The 23,622-nt window shown below is 37.7% G+C and overlaps 1 protein-coding gene across 2 annotated transcripts in view; it reads right to left on the reverse strand.

Moving 5' to 3' along the window:
* Positions 1–1,662: 1,662 nt before the first annotated feature.
* The window catches only part of cnot10 (CCR4-NOT transcription complex subunit 10), a 59,208-nt gene continuing 37,248 nt past the window's right edge, over positions 1,663–23,622 (reverse strand). For both annotated transcript variants that reach the window (XM_062983933.1, XM_003215656.4), the window contains 11 exons: positions 23,269–23,418; positions 21,914–22,116; positions 19,932–20,053; positions 19,094–19,267; positions 15,084–15,164; positions 5,924–6,037; positions 5,216–5,346; positions 4,557–4,592; positions 3,570–3,697; positions 2,924–2,999; positions 1,663–1,961 (listed from right to left, as the gene is read on the reverse strand). In XM_062983933.1, coding sequence (XP_062840003.1) covers positions 1,807–1,961; positions 2,924–2,999; positions 3,570–3,697; positions 4,557–4,592; positions 5,216–5,346; positions 5,924–6,037; positions 15,084–15,164; positions 19,094–19,267; positions 19,932–20,053; positions 21,914–22,116; positions 23,269–23,418 — 1,370 coding nt within the window. In that variant the 3' untranslated portion in view covers positions 1,663–1,806. The remainder of the gene's footprint in view (positions 1,962–2,923; positions 3,000–3,569; positions 3,698–4,556; positions 4,593–5,215; positions 5,347–5,923; positions 6,038–15,083; positions 15,165–19,093; positions 19,268–19,931; positions 20,054–21,913; positions 22,117–23,268; positions 23,419–23,622) is intronic.

Here is a 23,622-nt window from a genome sequence, read left to right on the forward strand (position 1 = left end):
TCAGTCTCTGTAGTTTCTTTCCCAGGGAGAGATTTTTTTAGCCCTTCCCATTTATGACTTTTACAAACTTGATGTAACGTGTACTCCGTCATCCAGACAGATGGTGACTTTTCTTACTGTATGTGTTATTGCTTGTATTGTGCCTCACCTGCTGTGCATCTGCTCAGATGTTGGTACTTCTTTAAAAAAGGCTAGTAATAGTGCAACTTGTTACTTTAAAAAATATTTCCAGTATTTTTATGTGCCTAAACACTAAGTGGTTGGTCTAAGACCAAGAAAAAAAAAATACATTTCCAACAACTAGTATAGAAAAAAATCCCCTGCAGATTAAATTCTTCCATATTTGTAAATCCACTTTTTGTCAAACAAGATGTTTGCTTTTAAATAAATATGCACCCTGTTGAGGGAGCACTCAAGAGTATGCTTGCCCTTGGAAAATTCATTTCTCTTGAGCTGGTTGGTTTTTAGGTTACGTACTTGACTTATTATATACTTTGCTTTTTATTGTATGTTTACTAGGAAAAAGTACAGCCAGCCGAACAAGCTTTGTTTTTAGGTATATCGTTTCCAGGGTTGGGCAAGACAGTTGTATTTCCTCCCCGTTGAAATCCCTTTTAAAAATTTGGTCCCTTGGTGTTTTGAACTCCAAACGTTGCAGAGTAAAGCAGGTCAGGTGAGGCACAAGTTTTCTTTAAAGGGGCTAAAAATCTTAGAATGTGTGTGTGTTTAATGGAGGCTTCTGAATGTATCTTTGTGGTCCATGGAGAAGGCTGGAGGATGTAGCAAGGAGACAATGTATCAGCTACTGGCAGCCTTAAAACAAAGTCATGGTCTCTCTGGACTTTAAAAAGTTTCTATGCAGTTTATTTTATTTTTGTTTAATCAAATAAATGTGAGTTTCACTTCATCTGCCGTTTTGTCTCATCTCTTCAAACGTGTTTGTAGAACACAGCAGATGTACATTTAAAAAAATACTTTTCACAACCACTTTCCTTATGAGATGCACGACACATCTACATTCCTTCAAGAAACTCAGTGTTTATTAATCTCCCTTACAGGGTTGTTGAGTGATTTACCTGAATTGACTTTTAAGTCTGGTTGCATTTATTTCTTACAAAGCTTGAGCATTTAATGCCATTTCCCTGTGCCCTCCTAAAACTGCGAAAAACTGCTGGTGAAAATGCTGCCTTGGATTGTGAGGTTCTTAAATAGGGGCTGGGTGGCTGTCTTGTGGTGGCAAACCTGTCAGAGTTTTCTGGTCAAGATTTAGTTAATGGGGACTTGTCTTTGTTTTCATCTGAGGCTAAGACAATGTGACTTACCTAAAGTCACCCAGTGTGTTCAGAGTCATAGTCTGAAGTTCAAATCACTACGCCACAATTTCTGAATGCTAAATTCCTTCCCTCTGTTTCCTATCTACCTTTTCTTTCCTTCCCTTTTCCATCCCTCATTTTCCTTTTTTCTTCCCTTCTCCCTTCCCTTCCTTTTTCTTTTTCTCCTTTCTTCCCTTTCCTTCATTTCCTCCCTTTTCTCCTTCCTTCCTTCCTTCTCTTTGCTCTCTGAATGGCGGCAGCAGGATGGGAAAAAAGTACAAACGTACCACTGAATCACATCACAAGTATAAATCCTGAATGGAAATCATGGTACAAAAGGATTCAAAAGTCATTTTTGTAGGTTTCTTTTTTTAATGAAAAACACATACCAACACTTCCATACATCTCGTATGCAAATAAAAGAAACAATGTTCTTAAAATTACAAAACGATCCAAGTGCTTTCCTTGGAGGACAAGTTTACAACACAAAACGTCACTTCCTCTGAACAGTGGTGAATGCTGGCATCTGAATGGGCTGGACCAGGTGCGTTGGCTGGAAGACGGGCTTCTTCCGCATCTCGGACAGCATTTTCACTGAAGGCAGGAGCTGGTTCCTTTTGATGATTTGCAGAGCCAGCTGGGTGTTGCCTACAAAACCATTTTGAAACTTGAAATACCATGTGATGAACCCATGAAGTCACACTTATGGTCATCATGATTCATAAACTGAGTCTCGCTTGCGTTTCAGTGAGTGATACAAAATATTGATAAAAAATTCAAATTTGCAAAAAAAATATCAAATTAAAACATTGCACTATAGCGTAAAACAAAACAAAAAAACCAAGCAGAAATATACTGTAAATAAAATTACTAATGAAAAAGGAAAGCTGTTGAGCAACTTCAAAATGTTATTCAAGAAAGCACGGAACTGATTTGTTTGAAGAGGAAAGTAGGTTCACATGGATGAGGCAATCAGATCTTCCAAGGATGCTAATCCTAAGTGTCTCCTTTGCTCTTCCAGATATCTTGGCCTTCAGCAAAATCAATCCTTGTGGAGATTGTGGGAGTTCAGTGCAAAACACTATGGCTATTTTCAGGCCATAAGAAGAACTTTGAATTAAACTTAGACAGGACATGGAAACAAGTGTACTGGTTTTAAGATGGGAGCCTCACAGTCCCTGCTCAAAGCCCCTTTTCAAGTTTCAAGACATATCACCAACTACAGTTTCCAAATATTTTTCAAAGGCAGCCCTATAGAGTAATCTAGATACAATGTGTCTGTCATTATGAACCAGTCTGGACTTAGTAATACATAAAGTCTTTCCCTGACATGAGAAATGCTCCTGTGTGTGTGTCATCTGTTGATTTATGGTGACTCTGTGAATTTCGTGGGGTTTTCTGAGGGAAGGGATCCTCAGAATGGGTTTGCCAGTTCCTTCCTCTGAAACAAGTTTGCTGCACTTTATGATATTTAGGATGGATTATGTCAAGGGATAAGATCCTTGAGCCTCCTATTTGACACGCCCACTTAATATGTGAAGCTATATCTTCAATTGGCAACATATATTGATTGAGGATTTGAGTTTGCCATGATATTAATTAAGATTTACCATTCTGAAGTTCAAGATACACAGCCAACAAGATTGCCTCTGGTGGAATCTCTTTCGGATGAATTAGGGAGGCAGCCTTTATACCAAAAGATAAAAAGGAGAATTGAGCTCAAAGTGCGGAAAAATACGAACATTAAAAAAGAATATACAAATATATGTTAGTGATTTTAAACAAGATCATGGCTAATCTGGAATGGGAATCATAAAACGGAGCAGCATGGAAATTATTCGTAGTTTGTTAATGTATCAGAGCACAATACTGCTTGTGCCAAGATAGAAAACATTATGTTATAGATTTCAAAATTTCAAAAATTAAATCTGTCAGACTTCACAAGGAAGCAATACAATTTTCTCACAACTATCTTGAGTGCAATGGATGTTTATTTTGTAAATGAGCCTTGTTCTAGGAGAGTGATGCCATCCTAAGATGTGCCTCCTTTACTGAGTTAGGTTAAATGGGGGAAAGGAAGAGGCTAAACATCACCACGTGGACACAACCCCATCATTAATGGTATGTTGTCAAAAACTACTCTTAGTTTTTAATTTCCCCCTCCAAAAAAAAGGCCCCAGCCTATATGCTCCTGAATGTGATACTGCAGGTATTTTGACACTTTCTTCCAGGGAAAATACAACATAGTTTCTTGACCTGGTGCAGACACTTTCGGGCTTTGTCGTACTCGCTCCTCAGGCAGTAGGCACTTCCCAGGTTGAAAAGCATCATGGTTCGTGCAGATGTCACAGAGCTGGGGTAACACTGGGGCGTCTGTTTCCCAGCTGAAAAAAAATGACAAAACATTTGTTAAACTGAATTAATTGCAGCACTTACAATAGTAAGTGGTATGGATTCCCACAAAAATCCCTGTTGCCAAGAACTACTTTTATACATAAACTGGCAGCCACCATTTATTGAACAGAAGACGAAGTGTGACAAACAACCACATCTCTTAGCATTTGGGGGTACTTATGGACAAGCTTCAGTTGGTTGCACTTTTCTGATTCCTATCTAGAAAACATGTCTCTGGAGATGCATTGTCGCTTGATTTTTTTAAAAAAAATTTGCATTTACTGCTGCAAATACTAGGTCATTCATGTGAAATGTGGGGTAATTGTGACATTCCCCTTCCAGGGTACAACCTGGATTGTATTTTGGCCATCTTAGTTTGTTCTGTGGGCATTTACCGCCTCCCAATGCATCAAATCTGGATTGACATAAGGAGACTTATGCCAGGATAATGGACTCTTGGCCCTTTTTTGGTGGGAGAGCGGAATTATTGACCTGCCTTCCATGATATGAGCTTCCCTCTATAGGTGATGGTGCAAGTCAAACATTCCATAATGTTACTTTTGAATATTTTTAATTCCATTTAGAGATTTTTCTTCTATGATGCATAACATGTTAAAAAGGACATAGAAACAACTCCTCCTAACATATGTGTTTCCATAAAATTTACTTCTTGAATGAAATAGCTTGTTCAATTAGTAAGGGACCGTCCAGAAAAAAAGTAAGTACTTCTTTTAATCTACATCTCTTTGTTAGCTAGGAAATTTTAGATAGGATGTTCCTTTTCCACTATTTCATTAGTTTCACAGTAAAAACGGGAAGATGTTGGTTTACAGAGAAAGTCATGCTTACTGGTTTCCATGGCTTCATTTTCTCCTTTATCTGATCCTGTAGAGAAAAGGGGGGAAAGTCAGATGCCAATGCATGATGAATACATCAACATTAATTAAAAGTAGAGTTTGGAAAAGCCACAGTTAAGTTTTAATGTAAAAATGTCAAGAAATCTGCTACATAGTCACACTAAGAACTTCTAACTAGCCTCCATTCCACAAAGTATGGATGTATTATATAGAATATGTGCCAAATGCCTCAACAGCATCTGTGCACATAAAACTACTCAAAAGCTGCAATTGAAATTGATAGCATTTGAATATGGACAGGCATATTTAGGAATCAATAATTTCCCCATACACTTAAGACTGTTCTTACATAAAACATAACACTTATTAAAACATTCCAAAGTGGTAGAATTCCAAGTTCTGGGCAACTTATAATCAGAAACGAACACATAGTAGGACAAAATGGTTAAAACATAAGCAACTTACTACTATATAGAGATAAGGTAAAACAAAGATAAAATGTCCCTGATGAAAAATGCATAGATTTGAAGTAACAAGTAAGCAGCAGCTCTGCCCTTCATAACAATGCATTAAAAGGCAAAGCTCTTACAAGTTACAGCAGGAAGAGAGTTGAAAGCATGACCGGTTCTAATCAAGTATGGACTCATTAACCTTGATCCTGCTCGTTTGAAGAAATCCCCAGGGACACATCAGTGACATTCTCAGGGTTCAAGTGAGTAATGGCATCAGAGATTCTGTCAAGAGAAATGAGGGCTTCTGCAGCATACAAATGGCCAAGGAATCTACAAACGGCAAAAAGCACACGGTTGCAAAGGTCAATCTGTCAACCTACAAAGCAAGCGACTGCTAGCGAGCAGAGAACATGGATGTCTTTATCTGAGAAACTGCATTATTCTAGTTAGTCCCCACATTAAACATTGTGTCGGAGTTGCTTGTGTGAAGCAGCAACTGTTTGATCCATTTATGAGTAGAGATTAATGCCTGTTGCTCACCTGCTCCTCTCAAGCCAAATATGTCTTATGTGTGATAAAATGATCTAGAAAAAATTGTTTTACTAAACAAGAATGCTAGATTTCATTATAAAGAAATGTGGAGTGTGTTCCGATGCGGTTGAACCACAATCCAGTGACATCTAACTCATCACATAATCTCCACTCTATTTACTTCAAATCCTGGCACAAAAACAACACACTATTTTCTACTCTCCTCCCAACATATACATTTATTAATGACAAAACAGCAAAACTGGAAAACAGAAACTATTTTCCACTTCACAATTTTCTACTGCATGTGCCTATATTATACAGAGGAATGAAATTTCCTCTGAATATTGAGAGAGAAAGACTGGATCAAGCTTACTTAAGGGATCCTGACAGTTTGGGTTGTTGAAGAAGTTTATCAGCATGATTCAAAGCCATGAGGTTGTCTCCCAATGCCAGAGAAACGTAAGCACTGCACGCAAGAATGGAACATCTAAAAGGGGAAACCATGAGACAATATACTGATGAACATATTTCAACTTACATTAAGGAAACATGAGAGGAAAGATGAAGCATTAGATATATTATCTCCTTTATCATTTAGAAGTCTTTTATATTCAAATGGCCCATGAAACTAGTATTAAATATTTAAGTATGTGATGCATGGAAGAAGCTGAAAATCTATATCTATCTATATTATATCTATATATAAATATTCTAATAGTTCTAATAGTTTTTCCCTTAACTTAAACAGCAAAACTACACGACCAAATCACACCAAATTTGGCCACAAAAGACATAGCCATCCAGTTTGTGTTTTTACATCAAAACAAGGAAAATAAAATCCTAATTAGAAGGAAAGGAATAACTGTTTTTTCCCATTGCTGCCAGTTAGAAGGCTAAGCTCCGCCCACTTTGTCTCCTAGCAACCCACTCAGCCATTTAATGGCGCCCAGGGCCTCTTCAATCCGGCCTCTTCCACACTGCCTATTAAAATACAGATTAACTGATTTGAACTGGATTATATGGCAGTGTAGACTCAAGGCCCTACCACACAGCTATATTACCCATTTATAATCTTATATTATCTGCTTTGAACTGGATTATCTTGAGTCCACACTGCCATATAATCCACTTCAGTGTGCATTTTATACAGCTGTGTAGAAGGAGCCTCATATAATCCAGTTCTAAGTAGATAATATAAGATAAATATACAGTAGATTCTCACTTATCCAACATAAACACCCTGCCAGAACATTGGATAAGCGAATATGTTGGATAATAAGAAGGGATTAAGGAAAAGTCAAACGTCAAATTACGTTATGATTTTACAAATTAAGCACCAAAACATCATGTTATACAACAAATTTGACAGAAAAAGTAGTTCAATGCGTGGTGATGCTATGTAGTAATCACTGTATTTACAAATTTAGCACCAAAACATCACAATGTATTGAAAACATTGACTACAAAAACATTGACTACTAAAAGGCAGACTGCATTGGATAATCCAGAACATTGGATAAGCAAATGTTGGATAAGTGAGACTCTACTGTGATATGAAATAATTACTGTGGAATAATAATACAGAACAATATAATCTCTAAAACCAGGACAGTAAATAAAGAGCAACACTCTGAAAGCAGGAAAATTAGGAATTCCAGAAAGGAAACAATCAGGGCCAGCTAACACTTCCCAACAAAGGATTCCCCCAGGCAGGAAGCAGCCATGCTTTGAAGCTGCAAGGTCATTAAATGCTAATCAAGGTGGCTAATTGCAGCATTCATACCTGCCACACTGAGACTATTAATTGCTATTCAGACTAGCCAACCAAGGATTCTGCAAGGTAGAAAGCGGCCAGGCTTGCAAGCAGCAAGGCTATTCAGTGATATTCAACCTGGCCAAGCAAGGATTTCCCTACAAAGAAAGTAGCCAGGCTTTGATTGAGGGTGCTACTCGAGCTACTCCAGAAAACGGCTAGGCTTTGAGGCTGCAAGGCTATTCACTGCTATCCCACCTGGCCAACAAATGATTCCCATAAGCCACAGCAACGCGTGGCCGGGCAAAGATAGTCTATATATATAAAAGAGTGATGGCATCACGGCAATTCACAAAACAACAAAAGTACAGGCTCCCCAACCTCAAAATTTGACAACACAACCCATCATCCACGCCTCAAGGTTGATACAACAAAAAGAAAAGAAAAATAAAGTCCTAATTAGAGGGAGAGCAATAATTTTTTTTATCCAATTGCTGCCAGTTTAGAGGGCTAATCTCTGCCCACTTGGTTGCCTAGCAACCAAGGGACAGCCAGGTTTCAGTTAGGGGACAGGCAGATTTAGGCCTCACTTAGACTTCTTCCACAGATTATCTAATTTGCACTGGATTATATGGCAGTGTAGACTCAAGGCCCTTCAACACAGCTATATAACCCATTTATAATCTTATATTATCTGCTTTGCACTGGATTATCTTGACTCCGCACTACCATATAATCCACTTAAGTGTGCATTTTATACAGCTGTGAAGAAGGGGCCTCATTTAATCCAGTTCTAAGCAGATAATTTAAGATTATCAATATACAGTAGAGTCTCACTTATCCAACGTAAACAGGCCGGCAGGATAAGTGAATATGTTGGATAATAAGAAGGGATTCAGGAAAAGCCAATTAAACATCAAATTAGGTAATCGTTATACAAATTAAGCACCAAAACATCATATTATACAACAAATTTGACAGAAAAAGTAGTTCCATGCGCAGTAATGCTATGTAGTGTTTACAGTAGAGTCTCACTTATCCAACACTTGCTTATCCAACGTTCTGGATTATCCAACGCATTTTTGTAGTCAATGCTTTCAATATATCGTGATATTTTGGTGCTAAATTCATAAATACAGTAATTCTATATAGCATTACTGTGTACTGAACTACTTTTTCTGACAAATTTGTTGTCTAACATGATGTTTTGGTGCTTAATTTGTAAAATCATAACTTAATTTGATGTTTAATAGGGTTATCCTTAATTCCTCATTATCCAACATATTCGCTTATCCAACGTTCTGCCGGCCCGTTTATGTTGGATAAGTGAGACTCTACTGTACTGTATTTACAAATTTACCACTAAAATATCACAATGAATTTAAAACACTGACTACAAAAACATTGATTATGAAAAGGCAGACTGCGTTGGATAATCCAGAACATTGTATAAGCGAATGTTGGATAAGTGAGATTCTTCTTTAATATGAAATAATTACTGGGATAGAATAATGCAGAACAATATAATCTCTAAAACCAGGACAGTAAATAAACAGGGGAATTCCACACAGGAAACAATCAGGGCCAGCTAACACCTCCCAACAAAGTATTCCCATCATCAAAGTCTGGAAAATCCTCTGTTTTCTCAGGGCCACAGACAGTCGAAGCACATAAAATATCGCAAACAACACCACTCTGAAAACAAGGGAATTCCAGACAGGAAACAATCAGGGCCAGCTAACACCTCCCAACAAAAAATTTACCCTTGACCTTAACTACCACCAATTCCTCAATACTTTATTTCCCATACCACCATACTTCGCCACAGCAACGCGTGGCCAGGCACAGCTAGTATTGTATATAATATTTTATATAATAGAAGTCAGTGTTTGTGTGTGTGTATGCGGGCGGCGATGCATCTTTCTGGCCAGAGCTCGTGACTTCCACAGACCACTGCGACCCCCATGAATGATGGGCCTGGACCAAACTTGGCACACAGACCCCACCCCCACCCAATGACCCAAATTACATCCTAGTCCGGTTTGGGGGGGGGGGGGACTGATAACGGATTATGGGATTTACAGTATCTTCACCCTCTTCAGATCCCGCTTCCACAAAACACTGCAAACCCCCATAAATGACAGACCTGGACCAAACTTGACACAGAGACCTCTCCTGGCCCACTTTACGTCCTGGTCCAGTTTGGGGGAGGGTAGGCCATGGATGATAGGATTTGCAGTACCTTCACCAACATCTAAAGACCACTGCAATCCCCACTGATGGATCTGGACCAAACTTTGAACACAGACCCCCCCCCCCCCCCCATTACAACTGAACATACTGGATAGATTTGGGAAAATTGATTTTCGGGAGTTGTAGTTCACCCGCATCCAGAGAAACTGGAACTCCCACTGACAATGGACTGGAACAACTCGGCACAGAGAACGCCCATGACCAACTAAACACACTGGAAGGATTTTTTTTGGGGGGGGGGGGATTGATCTGGTATTCTGAGAGTTGTAATTCATCCACATCTCAAGAGCACTGAACCCAGCCGGCAACTGATTTGGACCAAATTTCGCACACAAACCCAACATGGCCTACTTTAAATACTGGCGGGGTTTGGGGAGGATTGACCCACGATTTTGGGAGTCGTAGTTCACCCACATCATTATGCATTTTCTAATGGGAGCATTCATAAAAAACAAAAGCAAAGACTGATTTTTTTCCTAATAAATCGCGTCACAAATTACCAAATTGATACTAGCCAACATCCAAAAACAAACAATACCTCTTTCAAATAACCCGGGCATCGCCGAGTACTCAAGCTAATAAAAAATAAAAAATAATTCTAGTGTTACTGGTGGTTTTAAACAAAAAGCAGATTAGCAGATTCCTCTTGCTTGACCATGTATGGCACCCCAGCAAAATTGCTTTGTGGACATTGCTATCACGCGGCCAAAGTTGGTCCTGAAATTCTTGCCCTGAAATTTGAGCCCTACATTCCACAGCTTCAAACAAAAGGCGCCCCTCAGGATGTCAGTATTAGGTCAGGCTTTTACAGCTTGTAATTCTTCCCCCTCCCCTCTTAACACAGCACTTTGGGATATTTTCTACTTCACAAGGCAGAGTTCAAGGCAAGCTGCACTGGCTTCAGGGCATATTCCTTTCCCTGCCTTGCTCTAAGAACAGAGGCAATTCTTTGGCAAGAAAAGAGGAGGAGGAGGAGAAGAAAAAAGTGGGCGAGTGGATCCTCCTGGTCAGATCCGGTTCTGGGGGAGCAGCAGAGGAGGAGTCCATTAAACTCTCCAGCCAGTAGGTGGGCTATTACTGCGCTAGCCTTCTGGCAACTGTCAAGCCCACTTTTGTTTCAGCAGTAAGCCATGTTAATTCATGGCAGGGCCTGGGGTTCCTTTATTCCCGTGTCCCAGGAGGCATGCACTTTAATTATACCCAAGCAGGAGAGGAAACCTCTCCCCTTCTCCCTCCCCACTTCCTCTGCACTAGACCCAGATGTCACATCGTATCTCAAGGCACACAGAAGCTGGCAAAGAAAAGCAAGCGGCCTCTCAGGCCCTAGATGGATTTGGTTTCTTTTACATCAATGACTGGAGCTGCTGAGAGGAAGAGGGTATTTATGGCTAGCAGGCTCCCGCTAGCTTGTTTGTAGTATAGACACAACACTTAGCAAATTGGCTGCAAAAATCTAGCAGCTCATTGATGCAAAAGCAATCATCACTGCTAGAATTCAAGACACAATTGAAAACCTATCACTTCCGGCAGGCCTACTCAGCCAATTTTAAACTGTGAATTTTAACTTTACATTTTATTAGCATTAGTGTCAGTCTTTGTTCTGTGTATTTTAATACATGCATTTTAACAATATTATATTTTGTCTCTGTGTTTTAGACTCATAGAGTTGGAAGAGACCGTATAGGCCATCTAATCAAACCCCCAGCCATGAGGGAAAAGCGCAATCAAAGCACCCCCGACAGGTGGCCATCCAGCAGCCTCTGTTTAAAAGCCTCCAAAGGAGCCTTCACTACACCGAGGCAGAGAGTCCCACTGTTAAACAGCTCATACAGTCAGGAAGTTTTTACTAATGTTCCGGTGGAATCTCCTTTCCTGGAATTTGAACCTATTGCTCCAAGCCCTAGTTTCCAGGGCAGCAGAGAACAAGCTTGTTTCTTCCTCTTTATAACATCCCTTCACATATTTATACACGGCGGATATGTCTCTTCTCAACCTTTTTTTCTGCAGGCTAAACAGACCCAGCTCCCTAAGACGCTCTTCATAGGCCTTGGTCTCCAGGTCTGTTATCATTTTAGTCACCCTCTTCTTGACATGTTCCAGCATGTCAATATCTCTTTTAAATTGCGGTGCCCAGAACTGGACACAGTATTCCAGGTGAGGTCTAACCAAAGCAGACTAGAGAGGTATCATGACTCCCCTCAATCTAGATAACTATACTCCTGATGCAGCCCAAAATCCCATTGGCTTTTTTAAGCTGCAGCATCACACTATTTGCTCATGTTCAATTTGTTGTTCATGAAGTATGTTAATTATGATGTGTTGCACCCCGCCTCAAACCACGAAGATAGGCAGGTAACAAATAAAACTCATGATGATGATGATGATGATTGATTTTCAAAGAGACATTCTGAGATCAAGTCACAGTACTGATAGGAAGGAGGCTGCAGTAACCCACACACTATCATAAATATCCCACAGGAATACAAAATGGGAAGGTTGAGTTTCCCTATTTTTCCTCTTCTATTGCCAGGAGTGGGCATTTGATGCAAATGTGTAATATGCATAAACTACAGGATGTTTAAAAATTATCCTTGCAATTTCAATTATATATAGAATTTAAAGTGTAAATAACATTTTCAGACCCTCTGTAGGTGTTAAGACCTACAGGCCACACAGAGAATAATGTGAATAAACAACATGTTCCTGCAAAATCAACATCTGGAGACATAAAATATATTGGTCCTAACACTGTCAAAAACTGCCAAGAAGAACAAATCATGAAGTTTGAGAGAGAAGATCAAAGTGACTGCATCCCAGGAAGAAAGACTGGGAGACACTGGCCCATTTCCACACACGGGTTCTATAAGAACTGTACCCTCTGCCCCGCAGGCTGCCATAATTTGATTAAATTTTATTTATTTTATACATAGCGTTTCTCCCAATAAGTGACTCAAAACAGCTTACAAAACCTGAAAATGAAGTCCAACCTTTAATAACCGCAGTCACTCAATGTTCTTCAACTACATCTCTTGAGAATGCTTTGGGCTCAGAAAAAAGTTCGCCTGTCGATTTGCCAAACATGACAACTGAGCAGCAGAATTTTCCAGCCCACCAAGTTAACTTATTCTCAGCCAAACAATAAGGTTTAGATCACATGCAAAGCCTAATCAGGGTAAATTAAAACCAGAATTATTACTGAGAAGTAACACTTTAATTCATCATAACTTTATATGCAACTAGCACCTAAGTCACATGAATAGCAGGTTCAGGCTGGGAAATAAATTTTCAATAAGACTAAAGCAATTATTTCATAGTGCAATGTTCAGTAGTGAATAGAATCATATTGGAAGAGGCCACAAGGGCCATCCAGTCCATACCCTTGCCATGCAGCAAGATACAATATGAAGGAAATAAACCGGCAACAGAAATCAGGTTATTATAAGGCCTTGAAATCACCTCGTGATTATCTTCAAAATATTATCGTTTTTATTACCAAAAGCAAAACTGAAATGATGAAAGGTTTCTTTGATTTTTCTACAAAGAATTGTAAAACCAAGAAATTTTATCAGGCATAAGACTTTGTGGACTGTCACCCATTTCATCAAGAGCAATGCATCTTGTCCACATTTTCTTAAGATTCTTTGAATATATGTAATAACTTTTTAGAATGTGTTAGCACAGCCCTAGGGCCTTTTTTTTTCTTAAATCCACACACAGTTGGCGCAGACAGAAATGAGCCTTGCTCTTTCTCTAAAAACAGACCCCTGCTTTGCTGGACAATGTACTCTAGGCAACTTTAGAAGAAGCCTCCAACACAGTACAAGGAACAGATGCCATAAAAGTAAACCCGATCTACTAGGATTAACAACTCCTTTTCCGGCAGGGAAAGCACACGTTTAACAGCTGCTTTATTTTGGCATACAAGATAACTTTTTAAAACTGAAATCCTAGCAGCAAAAAATTGATACTATTGTAAATAAGTTTGAAAGCACTCACAGGAGTCTAAAGAGAATTTTTAAAAACCTATACTGTAATGCTAACTTGCAAGTTTTCATGGCTTGTATTGCCAGTCAAAAAACCAAGAAATATCATTTCAAATAATGTTGACATAAAGTTTAATTTAAAGCATATAACAGTTATGTAGTTTGACAACTAATGCCACTTGCACAAGTAAAGGACAAGACCATCCAGACTTTGCAAACACAAGGCAAAGTATAGGATAGTAGCCGTTTCAAATTTGTAGGGTTGAGGGGAAGCCGACAAAGCTCAATGGAGCCAAATTATTTGAACAAAGGCAGCTATCCTATTACATCATCGTTTTTGAAGCATTTACACTACCTCATGGAGAAAAATCTTGCTGAGAGGTCAAGTCATCAACAGTCTTAGATAAATACTTTTTCTGCTGCAGGAACAAGTCCTATTTATTTATGCCTTCTTTCTGCAAAGGGCCTGTCCTTCTGCTAGCAACAGCATGGATAGTTTACTCCATGAACATAACTTAATTGTTACGCAAAGCAAAAAATAACTTTCTGTGGAAGTATATAAACTTACTATAAAAATGGAAACTAACAAGTGGTATAATTAATTCTTCATCATGATATATATATGGCACCCAAAACAGAAAATTAAAGCCATTGAGAAAAAGTCTCTCTCAACTTTTAACAACTGAGCAAATCTTATAAGGTTTTTTTTAAAAAAAAATCTTTGTTTTTCTTCCCCTTCTAATGCTGCTTTATTCCAGTTAAGAGTAAAACGATTCTGGTTGTAATGACAAGATTTTTTTGACAAGTTGTCAAGTTTCATCACTAAAGAACAACAGCCGATTGTGAAAGATTACGGTCCTTTCTTTACAACACATGGCCTGCCAAATGTGAGACTGTTCTCACCATATTAGGATTACATATCCACTTTACCTCCCAAAATGTTCTAATCTGGGAATTACAGTTCTTCACAATGACTGAAGTCTAAAGTAACATCAGGGAAGAAAACAACGTCTAATTAATTTCTTACATAAATGACCATAAGAGAGGCTGATGAAGGTACTACATTTCTATATGTGCAGGTACTTTTCAATATTCATAGGCACAAACAATTCCTTAAGCATTGGGAAATTTTCGAGGTATAACTATTGGCACAGTAGGACCCTTCTTAGAAAATGAGAGGGTGAGTTTCTAAAGCTTCAAGAGTGTATGGATCATATTCCAGGAATGTAGCAGGAAAAGGTCACGATGGAAATGTACAGGAACCCAAAATATATCATTCAACTTTTTGGTAGTGACATAAGAAGTAAATGAAAACATCAGTACACCTCTGTACTGTACTGTACTGTACTGTACTGTACGCAATCTATAGTATTTTGTTCACACTCAACTGGGATATAATTATAATTTAATGTATATTCATGTCATATACCTCTCAAATAGGACAAAACTTTTCATTATGTTATAACAGGTAACACACATTTCAAATTTGCCATATAGTGAGAAATTATCTGAACCTCTTATGCTTCTGGGGTACCAAAACTGACCTTAAATTTTCTAATTCTTGCTTCCTCAATGGAGACGATGGTGGAGCAGGAACACATTTGTCTCCTTCATGACTTTTATTACTGAAATGGAGACAGAATGAGTACTGACATTAGTAGCTTGAGCAAGAAAGGTAACAATAGGGTCAAATAAGTTCACAATAACCAGCAGCTCAGATAAAAGAACAAAGATATGCTGAATAAGGGATGGAAAGTAGCTGCAATGGAAAAGGGGCTATATTTTTAAAATAAATGTTAATAGGAATACCAAAAGGTGAAGAAGAATTGGTAGCTATTTAAAAAAATAAACCAAACTTATTTGTGAGTTTTTTTATAAAGCGGCATTATATATACTGTACTTCTTAGCAATGCCTTTCAGGTGAAGGAACAAGTCCAACATTTTCTTCTTTGTAACTAAAGATTGTACTACAGTGCTCTTTATAGTGATTAAATCCTAGTGTGGCATAAAGGAATAGGACTGTCATATTTCCAAGATAATAGTGAAATAGTCTTAAAAGTAGGGATGGAGAAAGTGTGACCCTCCAGACTACAGCCGGACTATATCTCTCATCACAGTTATGCTGTGGGTATTGATAGGAGTTGAAGCCCAACAATATCTGGAAGACTATGTACCCTCCTGCTATGATTTAAAAGACAATTACTAGGGTTAGAATAAGTGGGTGCTTTATAACATTTACCAGTATATCCTTCTTCTTTTAAAAATCCAAGGTGTACAGCAAAATGCAGTTTTAAATACAATAAAAAAATTCAAGCATGTAAAACTATCCGATAGCAGATAAAAATGGCAGTTTAAAACAATTAAGAACAGTCGCTAAAATATTAGAAATATCTTAAGAGACTCCTTGCTTAGATAAAAGAACAAAATATATAATTATAACAATAATAATTCTATTTCTTATCTGCCTCTCCTCATGGCTCGAGGCAGATTACATCATTAAAAACAGATAAAAACTAAAAACATTCTATAAAATACACATTAAAACATATTTCTACAAAATACGTATCATCATACACAGAACAAAGATGAAACACAAGTTTAAAATCTTTGATTGAAATTGGTGGTTAGATAAGGGATCTAGGACTCTTAGTAGAATATGTTGAATAAGGGATTTAGGAGTCTTAGTAGAACATGAGTCAACATGAGTAATGCAACAGCTAAAAAAAGGCAATGTGAGCCTAGGCTGCCAATAGGAGTATAATGTCAAGATTTAGGGAAGTCATAGTCCCACTCCTTGGTCAGACCTCATCTGGAACACTGTGTCCAAATCTGGGCACCACAATTCAAGAAGGATGTTGACAAGTTACATGGAACATGTTCAGAGGAGGGCAACCAAAATGATTAAAGGTTTGGAAACCAAGCCACATAGGGAATGGTTTAGGGAACTGGGCATGTTTAGTTTGGAGAAAAGAAAGCTGAGAAAGGACATGATAGCCCTGTTTAAATATTTGAAAGGTTGTTATATTGAAGGGAAAAGCTTGATTTTCTCCTGCTCTGGAGACCAGGATACAGAGCAACGGATTCAAATTGCAGGAGAAGAGACTCCACCTAAACATTAGAAAGAACCTCCTAATGCAGTGGTTCTCAACCTGTGGGTTCTCAAGTGTTTAGGCCTACAACTCCCAGAAATCCCAGCCAGTTTACCAGCTGTTAGGATTTCTGGGAGTTGAAGGCCAAAACATCTGGGGACCCACAGGTTGAGAACCACTCTCCTAATGCCAAGAGGTGTTCAGCAGTAGAATATGCTGCCTTGGAGTGGCGGAGTCTCTTTCTCTAGAAGCTTTTAAGCAGAGGCTAGATGGACATCTGTTGGGGATGCCGTGATTGTTTGTTCCTGTGTGGCAGGGAGTTGGACTGGATGCCCCTTGTGGTCTTTTCCCAGCTTTATGATTCTATGGCCCTTAAATGTCTTAATTTTGAGAGATATAGAAGAATGTTTGCTTCACAAGTTAGATGAAGGCCAAGCAAGTCTTTAGATGTTAAAAGCTTTGCTTCAACAAATAGATTTCCCTCAGGCAGATTTCATTAGAGTTTGCACGTGGTTTCAACAACAACAAACTCTCTTCCCTTTATTCCTCAGATGTAGTATATTTGAGATCTGATGACCTTAAAATGCAGTCACATTTATTCATTCCAGAAAAGGCTGTCATTTAGGCATCCTTCTGCCCAGGAGATATGGGAAAAACTCCATTGTCATATGGGATCTAATGGTCTCTGGGAACTTGAAGGTGCTGACAGAAGCAAACCTGGGAGAATATCCAAACTTAGATAACAATCTATGGCAGTGGTCCTTAACCTGTTGGTCCCCAGGTGTTTTGACCTACGACTCCCAGAAATCCTAGCCAGTGTACCAGCTGTTAGGCTTTCTGGAAATTGAAGGCCAAAACATCTGGGGACCCACAGGTTGAGAACCACTGATTTCTGGGGTTAGCTGGGAAGGCTAAGCACAAATGTAGGGAATGGCTATGTATTTTAATCACATTTTATTGATTAGCCCATCGGCCGTATCAAAACATTTAACACATAGACATACATACAACATACAACCCCGCTGTACAACAGAAGTTAAAATAAACAAGCTGTTAACAAGATCCCGTCCAGATCAACTATCTGCATCACCTTTACAGTTTACCCCAATTGATTCCAAATATGCAGTTCTTAGTTGTGTTGCTTTGAATAGGAAAAGAGCTGTTTTGTGTGTTATTTTAGGATTCTGGCCGGCCAACAAAAATGTAGTTTTAATATATGGGTCCCAGTGTGTTTTGTGAATAATGTATGGCCCAATGCATTGGTCTCTCTCTTTCTTAAACAAATCACAACTGAACAGTACATGTGCGATATCCTCCACCTCTGATGCTCCACAAATGCAAAATCGTTCCTTATATGGAACTTGGTTAAACCTTCCATGTTTTACCATTGTATCCAGCTCAAATCGAGGTCTGGTAAATACCCTCCTGAGGTGTTTAGGCATTTTTGTTTTAAGATATTGGGCTGTTTAGAAAGTATGTTTAAAGTGACGTAACCATTTCAATGAACCAGCTTTACTGAAGGTAGCAATATCTTTTTGGGTTTCTATATCCAGTACTCATTGAGCAACTATTTTTGGGTCTAGTTCTTCTAAGAGATTTGGATACAGAATCGGAAGTCCACAACTCCTAATGTATTTTGTCAGTTGAACTAGCCAAGAGGTCTGATGTTGGTTTTCTATCTGCTCTAACAGACAATATATAATGCTTTTAAATGCCTTAAAATATATTATGGATACCAAGTCAGCTTCTCATACAGTCTGTTCGTAATTTCAATTGTGATTAATGCAACTGTCCATTTTCTCTTTTCTGAACCAGGTAGGTGTAGTCATTAACTTAATTCCAAGAATGCATACCTGAGGTAATTGCTAGATTACAATGATAAATCTATAGCTCCAGGAGTTACAAAGTACCTGCAATATGTCCTACAGTTTGTTCAGTCAGCAGAAGCATAAATATGAAATGTCATCATCCACTAGCACACTTACATCATCTTTCATTCAAAGACCCTAATAATTATTACCATATACTTCAGGTATAAGTCAAGGACAGATTTGGGGGCAAAACTATGGATTTTGATATGACCTGTGGATAAGTCGAGGGTAATTGGACAGAAGGGGAAAGCGCCAATGCTGCCTTAAGGATCTACAGCAGGAGAAGTGGTGCCATCGCAGAGAGAGAAAACACGAGTGCTTATTTTAGATTCTCCTACGTCTGGGACGAGTATAAATTGACCCAAGTTTTCTGGATTAATTTGTGATTACAAGTTCAAGACTTATACATTAATGTATAGGTTAGTTTTTATGTACATTAAAGCTCACTTGTTTTAATCACTTTATATTACTTCTACTTCTCCCCTTGTTTCAGCCACCTAAATAACATTAGTAGCTATAAAATTTCTGTTTATAGTAGGGGCAAGCAAAGAGGTCACAATGAAACAAGCAACAGGCACCTATGATCACATTTACCTGCAAGCTTCGTTGTTCTCACTGCTTTCATTGTTTCCCAACTGGTTCCCAACTTTAGACCCATTTTCCTGCTTCGACTCCTGCTGGTCTTCAGGCAGAAGCAGCAAGGCATTTCTTAGGCAAATGGCTGCAAACTCCATGCTAGCTACAGGGATAGCTGAAGACTGACCATCACTTGAAAAACACAAACAAACCAACAGACAAGAGTACATTAATTACCATTAATGTATTTGCAGTCCATTACCATTACTCTGTTGATGTTTTGTAAAAACATGAATTTTTTTTACAAAACAATAACCATTATAGACAATCGACTTAATAGTTCACTAAGCTGATCTATCTAGATTCCAGTTTTTGTTTCCATCCCATAATTCTCAAATCTCAGCCAAGCGTATAATGTATTTTTAACTAAAAGGGGGGAACTTATTTGATATTTATTTTTATTTCTACCCCACCTTTCTCCCAATGGATAATCAAGGCAGTACAGAATTACATGGCACAATCAAATACATTTAAGAAGAGCAAAAAAAATTAAAACACGATTAATTATTTGTGTCATGGATATAGGTTAAAATACAGTTATTATACAATACAATAATATATTTTCAATGTTTTTTTTTTTAAAAAAAACCCTGCTAGACATACACAGCATATTTTGTTATTCATAATTGAGTCCTTATAATAATCACACTTCAAATCATATTTCATTTCTATAAATCAATACCTTGTATTCTTACACACAAAAACAAAATTGGCAAAAGAGTTTGAAAATATTTGTATCCAATTACTATCTTTCCTTTTAGGTAACACCAAGAGGAAGTTATATATAATTACTTACTTATAAACAATGTTCTGTACAGACTGGGATGCCAAGACGATTTTACGATGATAGCCTTGGCCTACAATGGACTGCACAATGCCTTTTTTGCTTGGAAGGCCCTTGGTTTCTTGTTCTGAACTCTAGAGTGAAAGGTATCACAGATGTTAAAAGACATATCTATTTTTAAAGAGCCTATATCCTCTCTACCTAATCTTGTTCATTATTCTATTCTTCCCTTCTCATACCCAGACTTGTTGTGTATGTGTACAACTTGAATAAATCCCCTTTTTAATTCATTATTTATTTATATTTATTTATTGCATTTCTATACCATTCTTCTCACCCCTGGGGGGATTCAGAATGCTGTACAACATATCAAAATGGCAAAATGCAATGCCAAACTCTCATATGATTCTTTCATATGCTCATTATTATTAGCAGACGAAAACACATTTAAAAAGAAATTTGAAGGAAGTTACTTCAGAGAATCATAGTGGCATCAGAAGCTATATGTTCTCACAAAATTCAAGACTGTCAAGGGCAGATCCAACACTGGTCTTATCCTTCCTAAAAATCTAGAAAATCCCAGAAAACTAATTTCTGTCTGTTCTTACATTATGACTTCCTATAAGATTTACCTGTACATGTCTTGCTTTTTATATGTGATGTGTCTACAAATACCAGTTTTAGGGGAAAGGTTTGAGATAAATGAATATAATAGTGGTAACATCACAACAACTTCTACCAACACACAGTAAGTCTAAATGGAGAAGCTATTACTCAATAGTTTGTCAGTTCCCTGATGACCACATTCAACCATTATATCAAACCATAGTTTAATGTGCAAACGTGCAAATCCTAGCAAGTCTGAAATGCATTCCCACCCTACCCCAACACACACTCTGGAGCTCGACATAAGCTTTCATTCTCATTTTCAAACTAACCAAAACTGTCTGTTAGTTCAAACTGAGCAAACACTGATTCGTTGTTTTAAGCCAGGATGAAATTGAGGCACATGACAATAAATTCTTAAATAATAGTTCCCCTAGCTAAAAATGAGAGCAGGTTAATTTAAAACCCACTAGATACCCCAGTTCTCCCTGCAGTTATGTAAGGGAGAGGACAGTGGGACATATGAATCCAAGGGTACCTCTTCCTTTTTTATATTATCATCTATCTATTTGTGTCAAAAGGCTCAAACATGGTTTGGATAAATCTGAACCAAGCATTTATTATCCAACTAAATTGAGGAGTACGAACGTTAGAAAAACACTCTATTTTGGGGCGACGCCTCTCCCAAATTAGGAAATATGTATGTAGCAAATTAGGAAATATGTATGTAGCACTCAGACACAACCACCAGAGGGCAGTGTAGAGATAGAAAGGATTAGCTACTGGCATACAAAATGCTGTCCTCAAGAACAGGGTTTAAGAATTCATTCAAAAGGGAAAGTCTGCACATTTCTCTGAGTCTGAAAGACTCACTCAAGACAACCATTTATTAATAACTTGCTAATGCACCCACTTGTTGCCCGGGTATTCATTTTCCAATGCTACTTATTAGAAATTGTTACCGTGACAATTTAATGAGTGTATACAAAATGTATACAGTGGCTAATTCACAATAAAAGGCAGATTTAATTACAATCTTTTGTTGAAACCAAACCTATATATACTTCAGCCAACCTATTCTAAACACCAGAAATTGATAGCTCAAGACAATACAAATCACTTAAAAACGTGGATTAACATTGCTAGATTAATAGAAAAGAGTGATAAAACAAAAACAAACAGTTCAGGCTCTTCTGAACAATTATAACATTAAGTGTTGAAATAATTTCTCTGTTAGTTTAAAAACGCAGCAGTATACTAGAATGTCAGTCTGTTTGTCTAGAATACCAAGCCACTGATAATTCTGTGAACCTGACAGGTCAAAAAGCATAAATATAACATGCTTTCAAAATATTTTGGATTAGAAAGAACCTCAAAATCAGCCTTACTCCTTTATTGGCCGCAATGCAGCATTCAGCTATTCTCAGCCAGAGGCGAGGGTTGGAATGATAAACCTGGACAGCTTCTATCAGGCATTCAAAAGCAGCGAGAGGCCTCCCAATGTGCAAAAGCTGTATGCCACAGTTATAGAGCAACTCATAACGCTTATTGGTCAGTAACGTGCACATTGGTCTTCCTGAGAATTTTTTACCTGTGAAAGAGGAATCAAATAAGATTAACCATGCAGTTTTAAGATGAGAAGGTATCCATGCATGAGTAGGAAGTTTTGTAAAATGTTCTATACTTGAAAAAAACACTGCAATTAACAGAGGAAAGAACTTGTTGACAGCAAGGACCATCGTAATTCTTTCATTTATTTATTTTTTCAAATGAAGCTATTGGGATGATCAGGGGAGAAAGTGCTGCTCTCTTTTTGCAGCTGAGAGGGACAGCCCACTATGGAGATCATACCTCAAAAACGAATGGCTAAACTAGATTTTTTGGGCTGCATTGTAAAATGCATTTTTAAAATAGTAAGTTTTATTAAATGAAACAAACAAACCATTATACAAACAAAGACACAGCCATAAAATATACAAACAAAACTAATCTATAGACCCCTCTCTCTGTCTGATGGTTTTTCAGTTCTGACTAGTCTATTCCTTTAAAGATATATTGTATAGTTACACTTCTACCTTTTAAAGCTGCTAGAAAGAACATTCAGAAGCCAAAAGATGGGGCAGGGAATTGTTTTTCATTAAAGAAAACTTTAACATGACTTGAAGCTTTGTTTTGGATGACATTAAAGCAACACTGTGCGGTAAAAAAGTATTTTTATTCGTTACTCCAACACAAATAATATTGTATTGTAAAAGATATACACACACACACACACACACACACACACACACTAGAGTCTCACTTATCCAACATTCTGGATTATCCAACAAACGTTTGTAGTCAATGTTTTCAATACATCATGATATTCTGGTGCTAAATTCATAAATACAGTAATTACTACATAGCATTACTGCATATTGAACTACTTTTTCTGTCATAATTGTTGTATAACATGATGTTTTGGTGCTTAATTTGTAAAATCATAACCTAATTTGATGTTTAATAGGCTTTTCCTTAATCCCTTCTTAATATCCAACATATTCGCTTATCCAACATTCTGCCGGCCCGTTGGATAAGTTATACTGTATATATATCTTTAGTACTTTATTATTTAATTGTAAATTCAATTTTAAAAGCTATTGAAGAGATATTGTATATTGCATATACTGATCTCTCTCAAAAATGAGGGGGCCATTTCATTTCTCTTTTGTTGCCACATGACACAATTATCTTTCCACTTTACCTGGGTCTGGGCCTCCTGTCCCAAGCTGTGCGCAGGCATTGTCATTTTCCTGCAAAGCCTTTTTAAAATAGAAAATCCCTAAATTGTGTTTCCCCATGGCAAAATGGATGCATCCCAGATTATTCCAGAACATACATCGTAGGCATTCACCTAAGGAGAATCAAAGGAAGAAATACAATTCAAGGCCTTAAGAGAGGAATATGTGACATTTTTAATTTTGGAGCTTTTCATTTTCAGATTTTACAATAATTGAGTGGATAGATGGACATATATATTTCTAAAATGATAGAAATTTAAAGAATACATAAAAGTTACAGAAACAAACATATTTAGCATTCAATATTACTGCTTTCA

Source organism: Anolis carolinensis, chromosome 6, assembly GCF_035594765.1.
Source record: "Anolis carolinensis isolate JA03-04 chromosome 6, rAnoCar3.1.pri, whole genome shotgun sequence".
Classification (NCBI taxonomy): Eukaryota; Metazoa; Chordata; class Lepidosauria; order Squamata; family Dactyloidae; genus Anolis; species Anolis carolinensis.